General features: G+C 57.4%; 1 protein-coding gene across 1 annotated transcript; it reads left to right on the top strand.

Moving 5' to 3' along the window:
• Positions 1-3,439: 3,439 nt before the first annotated feature.
• On the top strand, positions 3,440-11,636 carry AP5B1 (adaptor related protein complex 5 subunit beta 1). The gene is made up of 2 exons (XM_003937708.4): positions 3,440-3,943; positions 4,043-11,636. The coding sequence occupies exons 1-2, from the start codon at positions 3,794-3,796 to the stop codon at positions 6,530-6,532; spliced, it is 2,640 nt and encodes an 879-aa protein (XP_003937757.2). The 5' UTR covers positions 3,440-3,793; the 3' UTR covers positions 6,533-11,636.
• The last annotated feature ends 253 nt before the right edge of the window (positions 11,637-11,889 follow it).

Genomic DNA, 11,889 nt, shown 5'->3' with positions numbered 1-11,889 from the left:
AAACGCAACTTGGCTGGACAGTGAGGGGAAGAGAGAGTAGGGGAGCCAAGGTTGGAGACACAGGTCGACCACGACACCTGAGGTGCTGTTAAAACCCAGGCCAGGCCTCCCCTCAGCTCACATCCTCCAATGACTTCACTGCAGCTGGAATGAGAGCCTGAGGCCTGGCATGCTGTGTCCACCGCTGACCTCCCAGCTCCCAGCTGGGTCCCTGTGTGCCAGCCACACTGCTGGTTCCTGCATCCCCTGAACAGGCCCTGGCCTGTTCCCAGCTCTGGCCCCTCCTCCTGCTGCGCCTTCTGCCTGGAACACTTTTCCCTACTGGATTACTGGCTCCCTCTCTTCGTTCAGGTTTAAACCAACTGTCCCCTCTTGTGAGGGGCTCTCTGTTCACCCCAGCTAAATCTTTGTCCCCACCACTTCTGTCCCACTACCCTATTCTGTTTTCTTTGCCACAACTTTCACTCCATGGCGTTTTGGTTTTGTCCTTGCTTATTGTTGATTCTCCTCCCCACCAGTGCAAGTTCTGAACTTGAGGGACCCCTTTTTATTTTTTGTTTCTGTTTTAATTTTTGAGATGGAGTCTCACTCTGATGCCAAGGCTGGAGTGCAGTGGTGGGATCTCTGCTCACTGAAACCTCCGCCTCCTCCGTTCAAGCAATTCTCCTGCCTCAGCCTCCCAAGTAGCTGGAACTACAGGCTCGTGCCATCACGCCTGGCTAAATTTCGTATTTTTTAGTAGAGATGGGGTTTCACCATATACTCCAGGCTGGTCTCGAACTCCTGACCTTGTTATAGGCCCACCTCTGCCTGCCAAAGTGATGGGATTAACAGGCGTGAACCACAGTGCCCGGCCTTTATATTTTATTTTTGCTTTTTGTGCCTCTGCTGGTCTGGGGTGGGTCCTCTTTTTAAACACCATTTTAAATAGCTTTATTTAGATATAATTCATATACCATCAAATTCACCCTTTCATAAAGTAAGCAATTCAGTGGTTTTTAGTAATCTCACAGAGCTGTACAACCATCACCACTAAATCCCAGAACATTTTCATCACACCAAAGAAAACTCTCTACTCATTGGCTGTCACTCTGTCTCCCCTCCCCCCGGCCCAGCACCCACTGTCTGCTCTATCTCCATGGGTTTGCCTATCGGCTTGTTCTTCCCTAAGCCTTCCTGTATCCTCATCACCCAGTGCTGTGAGGGTGTGTTTGTTGTAGCTCCATTTTACAGATGAGAAAACTGAGGCTCAGGACCCCTTGGGAAATTGACTTTCCTTTTTCCAAGCCTCGTGTCTAGTGTCTGCCCACAGCTGGGCTGCATGGGGAGGACTGAAACTCAGCAGGAGAAGGAGAAATGAGGGAGGGCATGGAGCGGGGAATTCCCAGCTCAGCATCTGGCAGTGGCCCACACCTGGGCCCTCGGCTGGGATGTTGCTGTCCTGGGTGAGTCTGATGATGGACTGAGCTCAGCATCATGCCTGGCTTTGCCAGGGACAGAGCCAGCACCACCCGCCCATAGGGAAGCAGACAGGTGAGAACAAGGCCCACCCAGGCACCTGGACACCCAAGAGGGCCAAGGGTACGTGGCGTGGGGGGAGGACCAGGTCAGATGAAGCAAGGGGCTGTTTGTGGAAGTCCAGGCTCCACTCTGAGGGGCTCTGTGACTCAGTGACTGCGCCTCCGTGGGCTTCCTTTTTCTCATTTGTGACTGGTACCCACCCTTGGTACTTGGGGTTGCTGTGAGCCTCAGTGAGTCAATGTGGATTCATCCATTGCAGTATTGGAGACCATCGGTGGGTTTCCTCCCTCAGCCCCAAGAAGCCAAACCTCAGGCAGGAGGTGGTAGAGGCCACGCTGTCAGAGGCTGAGCCGGGGGCTAGAGCCAGTGCCAGGCCTCCCGACCCTTGGAAGCCTGTCTCCTCAACTCTGCCAGGGGTTTAATAACCACTCCGTGAGGGTGGGGAGGGCCGGGGATGTGCAGTTACCAGCACCCTCTGGGCTCAGACAGGGAAACCAGACTGGCTCCTGTTGCAGGCTGCCTCCCCTCCCCAGGGCTGCTCTCATCCTGCCCTCTTTCATCTTGGGTTTAATTAGCCAGGCTGCCTCACCCCACAGCCTCTTGGGTGGGAGTTGTCACTCCCATTTTATAGATGGGGAAACTGAGGCATCTAGAGGGAAGTGGTTTGGGACTGCCGCCTGTGAGTCAACTGTGGAGCCAGGGCCCAGAGGAGCCAGGACGGGGCGTTCTGGCTGGACCTGTCCCTCTGGGTGGGTCCCTATCTCTCCGTCCCCAAGGGCACCCAGACAGCCTCCTTTTTGGCACTCTCCACACCCCTCAACTTTCCCATCTAGAGCAGGATGGGGTAGGGAGAGACCAGTTGGCAGTGCCTTGCATGGGGGCTCAGGCCTGTTTCATCTTCAAAGCGGCCAATTAGAGCCAGAGGTGGGTGGTGGGGTTTGGGCGCCGGCGTTCTGTGCCCTGGAAACCGGTGGTCTGTGGGGCACCTGCAACCTGGGCCTCTGGCCTGGGAGAGACCGCGGCCCAGATCCCCCGAACACCCCCAAACAGCCAGAATCCAGCCCACTGAAGTCAGGAGTGCTGGGTTCCGGCCCTGCTTGGCCCCAAGTCTCGGTTGGCAAGGACGCCCTCCTCGCGGGCCTTGTTTTCCCCATCACTAGGCGTGCCTCGAGCCCCGTGACCGGCCAGGCCCTGACAGCCCGCACTTCCCGAGTATGGATCCCGTTGTTTTCGACTTAGGGCCCTGCCCCGCCCTCGCCGTCACGACCCCTGCGGGCCGCCAGCGCGGCCTCCAGCAAACAAAGGTCAGCAGCTCCCGGAGGGGCCGAGACCGCGGCGCCGGCTCCTCGCCCCCAAGCCGAGCGGGTGGGGGGCCTGGGCAGGCGTCAGGGAAGCGAAGCCAAGCCCTGCGGCGCCCGCCCGACCGGTTCAGCTGGGGCGCCCTTCCTGCGGGCGCCCTGCGACCGCACCTTGCTAACCCCCAGCGGCCACTCCGGGAGCCCCAGGACCCGCGCCCACGCCCCCCGGGGCCGTGCGTCCGACGCAGGGTGCGGTGCGCCCCGGCGCCTGCGGGGAGCGCGCTGGCTGCCGCCCTGCGCGGCTTGGCGGGCGCTGGTAGGGCCGGGCCGCTGTCCGCAGAGGGCCGCGAGATCGCAGCCCCGCGCCTCGGGATCCGGGATCGCGGGCCCAGGCTCACCCCGCTCCGCCGCCCGACTCACTCCCCTCCGCCTTTCCTGCCCGGGCCTGCGGCAGTTTCTGGGACGGGGGCCCGCGCGGCGGGACAGTTAGCCCCCGCGAAACCGGCGAGTAGGCACCTGCGGGAGGCGGTGGCCCCGTTACGCCCCGCCCCGCCCAGCCCCGGCCGCCCCCGCGCCCCGCCCCGCGCAGCCAGCCCGGAAGGAGCCGGCCGGCTTGAGCGCCCGCGGCGGCTGAGTCAGGCGACGAGCGCGGCCCGTTACCGCGGGCGCCGGGGGCCCGGGCGGCGCTGTGGTTTCGCTGCGAGCCGCGGGCGAGAGGGCGGCGGCCTAACGAGCTCTCGGCACGCACCCGCCCCCCCCTCCCCGCTCCTGTCCCGCGGGGGCCCAGGCGCCGAACCCCGGCGTCGGCCCGGAGAGCCCTGGTTTCACCGTGGGAGCAGGGCGCGGGTCCCGCCGGCATCTGCGCGGCTGCCAGGGGTGACCGCAGCCCCTTGGGGTCGGCGGCGGGCCCCGCGCTCCTGGCGGCCGCGGCCTGAGGCTCCCTCTCCCGCGCGCAGGGACCCGCGCGCCTCACCATGGGGCCCCTAAGCCGGGAGGTCTGGGCCCAGCGCCTGGGGGCCTTCCGGGCCAGCCCGTCCGCCTTCATGGCAGGTCCCGAGGCGGAGGATTTGGGTCGCGACCTGCTGGGCGACCTGAGGAGTGAGAAGCTGAGCGAACAGACCAAGGTAGGCCCCTACGTGTCGCCTGCCCGGGCCCGCAGGGTCACCCCAGCCCGCCGCGTCCGGAACCTCATCATCGTGATTCCCTCCTAATCCCCCATCCAGGTTTCCCTGCTGGCCCTGAGCTTGGAGTACCCAGCCCAGCTGTGGCCCGACGCCTCTGCGGCCGAGGTGGCTGCCACCTCCCTGTTGGACACCCTGGTCCTCCTACCCCCGCGGCCCTCAGCTCTCCGCCGACCCCTGCTGCTGGCGGCCACCACAGCCCTGGCGGTGGGCGGCGCGCTAGGCCCCACCTCGGGCGCCTCCTGCCGGCTTCTGCCCCTACTTCTCGGCCTGGCCGTGGGCAGCGATCTGGGGCGAGGCTTTGTCCCCGCCTCGGAACAGCGTCCCTTGCAGGCCACCGCCTGCGAGTGCCTGCGAGAGCTAGAGAGCTGCAAGCCCGGGCTGCTTGGGGGCTCCCTGGGGCTGCTGCGGGGCCTGCTGGGGCAGGAGGGCCCTGTCCAGCCGCTCAGCCTGCTGCTGTCCCTTGCTTTGCGAAACACCCTGGTGCTCCAGTCCCGGGCTGGGGCTGGCCTGGGGGCACTGCTCACGGCTAGAGTTTCCCCAACTGGGGGTGGTCCCTGGGACTGGACACTGGTGGAGGAGGGCGATGGACACCTTCAGCCCCAGGCACCCAGCTGGCCGGTAGCTGAGGAGGGAGAGGGGGAGTGCAGCCTTACAGCACGAGAGCACAACCCTGAGGAGGCGCGCGAGCTGCGGGCTGCGGTGGCCCAGCTTCTGGACACCTCCTATCTACTCACTCCTGTGGCCCAGGCCCAGCTCCTGTGGCTGCTGGGCTGGGCCCTGCGGGGTCTGCAGGGACAGCCACCAGCACTCTTCAAGCCGCAGCTGGTACGGCTGCTAGGCACAGCACAGCTGACACTAATGCACGCAGTGCTTGCACTCAAGGCGGCCTTCGGTGAGGCCCTGTTCACAGCGCAGGATGAAACGCTGCTGCTCCGCCGGCTCACCTTGGCTGCCCAGCACCCTGCTCTGCCTCTGTCCACCCACCTCTTTTACCTGCACTGCCTCCTGAGCTTCCCTGAGAACTGTCCACTCGGCCCCGTGGGTGAGGAGGCCGCCCCACTGCTGCTAGGGCCCCAGCTATGCCGTGGTCTCCTGCCCAGTCTGCTGCATGAGCCGATGGCCCTCCTGGCCCGCCTGCATTTGTTGTGCCTGCTCTGTGCCGAAGACGAAGAAGAGGAGGAGAAAGGCCAGCTTCCAAGCCCAGGGCACTACCTGGAAGAGCTGCTGGCCAGCTTGTGGCAGAGGGCAGCCCTGGAAGGGGGCCCCCGGGCCTTGGCCACTCTCTGCTTCCAGGCCTCATACCTGGTTGCCCGCTGCCTGGCTGGGCAGCCTACGGTGCTGACGCCTTTGATCCACGGACTGGCCCAGCTGTACCGAGCCCGGCCCATGCTGGCTCCCCACTTTGTGGACCTCTTGGATCACGTGGGCCCTGAGCTGAGGGAGCCCCTGAAGGTGGTGTTGCGGCAGGAGGTGGTGTCCAGGCCGGGCAGGGATGAAGCTCTTTGCTGGCACCTGCAAATGCTGGCAAGGGTGGCAGATGGAGATGCCCAGAGTGCTACCCTCAACTTTCTACAGGCTGCGGCTGCCCACTGCACGAGCTGGGACCTACAGCAGGGCCTGCTGCAGGTCTGCCGGGCACTGCTGCGGGCAGGGGTGGGGGGTGGCCTGGTCGACTTGCTGCAGGTACTGGCCAGGCAGCTGGAGGACCCTGATGGGCGTGACCACGCCCGACTCTACTACATCCTCCTGGCACACCTGGCAGGACCCAAGTTGGGGGTGGCCCTGGGCCCCTCCCTTGCCGCACCTGCACTGGCCTCTTCACTGGTGGCCGAGAACCAGGGTTTTGTGGCAGCACTGATGGTGCAGGAGGCCCCGGCCCTGATACGGCTGAGCGTGGGGTCCCATGAGGTCAAGGGCCCACTCCCAGTGCTGCAGCTCCTGCCAGAGGCGCTGGAGCCCATCTACTCTCTGGAGCTGCGCTTCCGTGTGGAAGGACAACTATATGCACCCCTAGGGGCTGTCCATGTGCCCTGCCTGTGTCCTGGTCGCCCTGCCCGCCCTCTGCTCCTGCCCCTGCAGCCCCGACGCCCAGCCCCAACACGGCTGGATGTCCACGCCCTTTACACTACATCCACCGGTCTCACGTGCCATGTCCACTTGCCACCCCTGTTCGTGAACTTTGCTGACCTCTTTCTGCCTTTCCCCCAGCCACCAGAGGGGGCCGGTCTGGGCTTCTTTGAGGAGCTCTGGGATTCCTGCCTGCCAGAGGGTGCTGAGAGTCGTGTGTGGTGTCCGCTTGGGCCACAGGGCCTGGAGGGCTTGGTGTCTCGCCACCTGGAACCTTTCGTGGTGGTGGCCCAGCCCCCTACCAGCTACTATGTAGCGATTCACCTTCCCCCGGACTCAAAGCTGCTGCTGCGGCTGGAGGCGGCCCAGGCAGATGGAGTGCCTGTGGCCCTGCGGACTGATGACTGGGCCGTGCTGCCCCTGGTAGGGGACTACCTCCGAGGGCTGGCGGCTGCCATCTGAGCCCCAGGAGGCCAGGTGGGGCAGGACTGTGGCCCTTGTAGGGGCCAGGGCACACTCCTGTGGCTCTTTTTCCCAAAACCCTGCATTCCCCAATGCCCTCGCTGGCTCGTTTTCTTCTGGGCCCTGATTGGGAGCGGCTCATAGGGGTGAGGGTCTTAGTCTGTTTTTGCTGCTTTAGTAGGATACCTGAGACTGGGTAAGGTATAATAAACAGAAATGTATTGGCCCACAGCTCTGGAGGCTGGGAAGTCCACGGTTGAGGGCCCAGAGCCCAGCGAGAACCCTTCTGCATCATCCCATGATAGACGACAGAATGACAAGAGTGAGGGGAGAGAGCAAACCCACTCCCAAGATAACAGCCTGGGCCCATGCAGGAGGGCAGAGCCCTCGTGGCCTGATCACCCCTTAAGGGGCCTAAGTCTTATACTGTTACAGTGGCAATTACGTTTCAACATGAGCATGGGAGGGGATGAGCATTCAAACTGTAGTAGGGTCATAGGCCCCAGGAAGGCCCCCAGACAGAACCCAGGACTGCAGAGTTACATAGTTCTGTCTCAGCCAGACACACTAGTGCTCTCCAGGGTCCCTGCCCAGGAGGCAGGGGCAAAATCTCCTTTCTGCTTCCCAGAGAGGGTCTGGCCTTGCTCAAGGCTGCTTAGTGATTTAGGAAGGGGCTGGAGCTAGAGGACAGTACTTTTCTTTCTTTTCTTTTAGTGGGGGCTAAAGACAGGATTTCGCTCTGGTGCTCTGGAGTGCAGGCTGCAATCAGGGCTCATTGCAGCCTCTGCCTCCCAGGCTCAGGTGATCCTCCCATCTCTGCCTCCTGAGTAGCTGGGTCTACAGGTGTGAGCCATCACTTTATTTTTGCCCAGTTGGGATCTCCCTGTTTCCCAGGCTGGTCTCCGACACCTGGGCTTAGGTGACTCTTAGGATTACTAGTGTGAGAGCCACCACACCCTGCCAAGCCAGCACTTCTCAGACACCAAGGTTTGCAGGGTCCCTACCCCAGGGAGCTCAGGCCGGGCAGGACAGGGGGCCTAAGCCAGAAACAGAAAGGCTGTGGTGGCCAGGTAGTTTCTCCAAGGAGAGAGCTTCCCAAGCTCTGCCAGTTGGATCCCGCTCTAGGAAGGGCCTGCTAGTAAAGTTCAAGGGCTGAGAGAGGGAGCCACATGATCGGGGTTAAGACTAAACTTTTTCTTTTCTTTTTTTTTTTTTTTGAGACAGAGTTTCGCTCTTGTTACCCAGGCTGGAGTGCAATGGCGCGATCTCGGCTCACCGCAACCTCTGCCTCCTGGGCTCAGGCAATTCTCCTGCCTCAGCCTCCTAAGTAGCTGGGATTACAGGCACGCGCCACCACGCCCAGCTAGTTTTTGTATTTTTAGTAGAGACGGGGTTTCACCATGTTGACCAGGATGGTCTCGATCTCTTGACCTCGTGATCCACCCGCCTCGGCCTCCCAAAGTGCTGGGATTACAGGCTTGAGCCACCGCGCCCGGCTAAGACTAAACTTTTTCTAATCTCAGCCCCTAAGAAACCTAATTTGTGCTTAGGAATCTTCCCAGGTAAGAAGAACTAGTTCCTGTAGTTTTTGTTTTTTTTTTTTTCCCCCAAACGTCCAAACACAGGATTCATCTGTGTGGGGGCCAGCTCTGCTGCCAGGCACATGTGTTGCCTCATTTCATCCTTGCAACAGCTCTGCAGGGCCCCGCAGATGAGGAAATCTGTAGGTCAGAGCGGTTGAGTGATTTTCCTAAGGTCACCCAGCTGGTTGGTAATTGTTTAGTCATCTGGAAGCAGGTTTCCATTATCACGTCACCAGAGCAGACCTCAGCCAGGGCCACAAAGGTCCCAACCCTCTCTGCCCTCTTCTGCTGCCCCTGCCTCTTGGGCTGCCAGCCGCAGGTTCCCCATGGGACAGCTTTACCCCTCCTGATCCTCCTGATTGGGGCAGGCCAGAAGAAAGATGGGCCTGGGCTGGGTGTGGTGGCTCACGCCTATAATCCCAGCACTTTGAGAGGCTGAGGTGGCTGGATCACCTGAGGCCAGGAGTTCGAGATCAGCCTGGCCAACATGGCAAAACCCGGTCTCTACTAAAAATACAAAAATTAGCCGGGTGTGGTGGCATGTGCCTGTCATCGCAGCTACTCAGGAGGCTGAGGCAGAAGAATTGCTTGAACTCGGGAGGTAGAAGCTGCAGTGAGACGAGATCGCACCACTTCACTCCAGCCTGGGTGACAGTGAGATTCTGTCTCAAAATAAAAAAAAATAAAAAAATAAAAAAATAAAAAAAAGGGAACCAGGCCTGGGACAGTGGGAGTGTTATAGGTCAAGTCAGGGGGCTTGTCTCAAACTTGATATGTGGCAGTAACTTGCTTTGTCACCTCGGCAAGTGATTTCCAAATCAGGAAGGGGTCAGTTTCAGGAAACAAATTTCTCCAGCTGTTTTTGGCAGAAAGAGATTTGAGGGAATCAGGGTACTTAAAAGTCCAGGGGAAGTCTGGAGAAGCCACCTCCAGGAAGCTCCCACTGGAGCTGAGATCAGAACATACTGTCCTGCCTGCCATCCACCCCTTCTCAGCACTCAGGAAACTGGGCTTGGGCCCTGGCACGTGGGGTGGGACTGCCACCTGTGCCTCCTGACACCCGCAAAGCCAGAAGCCTGATGCTGCTGCAGAAGAACTGAACATCTCCAAGGCTGGGCCCACAGGGCAAATGGCCCTGGCCCTGTTTCCTCCGTCCACATCCTTCAAAGGACATCTCATTAGTGGACTCCATTTCTCTCTTTCACAGAACCCCAGTGGCAAGGGAATCTTTTTGCCTACAGATGCTGATCCTTAGCCTAACAGTAAGGTAACTGATCCATGTGAGGACTGGCCATCCTTTCACCCATCTCTCTGCCCACCTGTGCATCCATCCCATTTTATCCATCCACTCCTCCAGTATTGGACACCAGATGACCTTCAGCTCCCCTGCCAACCAGAACTGTGCTGCAATAGCCATTCTTAGATGTCCCCTGTGGACCTATGTAACACTTTCTCTGGGATACATGCTAGGGGCAGAATTGCTGAATCAGAGGGCATGTATGTTCGTGGCTTGGCTAAGCAATGTTGGAGTAAAAGCTTTTAGTTTGGCATCTTCTCAGTGCTCCTAGGGAGGCACCAAGAAGCAGGATGGCGCTGAGTGAGCCCTCCTGAGAGAGCTCCTAGACCCCACCCTTCTGTGTCCTCAGCATCACACACTGCTGCTCATCATCTCAGCTTCCTGAAGATCTATAGCAGCACGCCTGTAACTGTCCAAGTACAACCAAAAATTCTTCCTAAAAAGAGGGAACCAAAGTCACATGGGTCACTTTGTCCACCTGTGTGGACATTGCTGCTGTTCACATACCCTTCCTTGCCTCTTCCAAGGCAGGTCTGGCTACAAGTCCAGCTCTGGCTAATGAAATGTGAAGGGGGTCAGTTTTGGGGCAAAATATGCCATTGCCAATGCTCAATTTTCCAGCCCCCTCTCCCTCTGCCATGACAGTTGGGGAAGTACATGTTGAGAAGGAGGTGCTAAATAGTTGAGTCATAATCTCACTTTGATGCACTGTAACAAATGCGCTGGATTATTAAATTAGTTATGTAAACTAAAAATCCGAAACCCTCACCAACTGAGTAGGCACTCCCTCATGGCCAAGGGGACCCTAGAAAAAAGTTCCTGGCCTTGACAGGCTGAAAGGTCAGATGCAACTTGTTATACCCTATCCCTTTATGGTTCAGACACAACCCACTGGCATGAATGAACAAAATAGGAATCATGAGATGGACAGAACAGACTGTGTAGCAATAAGATACCAAATGGTAAACAGGACCTAAGGCCATGCCAGGCAAGGGTTAAGTCATACAGGGCCCCCACTCCATGCTCTGCCTCCCCTGCCCCCTGCTTACGAATAAACTATGTTCTAATTGTACAAGGTTTTTTTCTGTAGCAGCTAAAACGCTAAAAAAGCACTGGTTTTTTTTTTGTTTTTTTTTTTTTTTTTTTGAGACAGAGTCTCACTCTGTCAACCCAGGCTGGAATGCAGTGGCACAATCTTGGCCCACTGCAACCTCTGCCTCCTGGGTTCAAGTGATTTTCCTGCCTCAGCCTCCTGAGTAGCTGTGATTATAGGCATGTACTACCATGCCCGGCTAATTTTTATATTTTTTTGTAGAGACAGGGTTTCACCATGTTGTCCAGGCTGGTTTGAACTCCCGACCTCAGGTGAACCAGACGCCTCAGCTTCCCAAAGTGCTGGGATTACAGGTGTGAGCCACCTCGCCTGGCCCAAGCACTGTTTTTTTTTTTTTTTGGGGGAGACAAGAATGAGACTCTGTTTCAAAAAGAAAGAAAGAAAGCAGGAGACAGAATATGTATTGTATTGCTAGTTCGGCTAAGCTGTTATAAAACAAGAAGGAGGGCGGGTGAGGTGGCTCGCGCCTGTCATCCCAGCACTTTGGGAGGCCGAGGTGGGTGGATCATCTAAGGTCAGGAGTTTGAGACCAGCCTGACCAACATGGTGAAACCCTCTCTCTACTAAAAACACAAAATTAGCTGGGTGTGGTGGCGCATGCCTGTAATCCCAACTGTTCAGGAGGCTGAGGTAGGAGAATCACTTGAAACCAGGAGGCAGAGGTTCCGATGAGCGGAGATTGCGCCATTGCACTCCAGCCTGGGCAACAAGGGAGAAAGTCTGCCTCAAAACAAACAAACAAGAAGGAAACGTGTATTGTAATATTTTAACTATTATGTGTATTTGAAGGTATAAGATGATCACATTTACAAATTTATATATTTTAATCAGTTTTGCTGCGGTAAACTTGAGTACCTCCCATTTCACTGTGCAGTTGGCTGAGTTTAGACAAATATGGAACATTTCCATTTTTCCTCTGTTTCCTCTCTGCAGTCTGTCCGCACTCTGCTCCCAGCTTCCTGTAGCCCTGATGTACTTTCTTTTTTTTTCCCTTTGAATTTATCACTATCGAATCTGATCTACACGTCACTTCTTTATCTTGTTTATTATCCCTATGCCCTACTAGAATGTACATTTTTTTTTTTTTTTTTTTTTTTAGAAAAAGAATAATGAAGAGGAAGAAAGAGAAAGAGGAAGAGGGAGAGAGGATAGGGGTATTGCTTTATTGCCCGGGCTAGAATGCAGTCTAAATATGGGTATGCCTATAATTGTCCTTAATAATGGAGACATAAAAGAAAATGAGGGAAGAGAATAACAAACAAGGAGCCAACCAACATTTCGTTTAAACTTCTAAGTTGATATGATGTGGTACTGATAAGAGTGTATATTTTGTATATATAAAGTGGAGAGTTCTATAAATGTT

Source organism: Saimiri boliviensis, chromosome 6 (assembly GCF_048565385.1).
Source record: "Saimiri boliviensis isolate mSaiBol1 chromosome 6, mSaiBol1.pri, whole genome shotgun sequence".
NCBI lineage: Eukaryota > Metazoa > Chordata > Mammalia > Primates > Cebidae > Saimiri > Saimiri boliviensis.
This window is presented reverse-complemented; position numbering and strand designations above follow the sequence as displayed.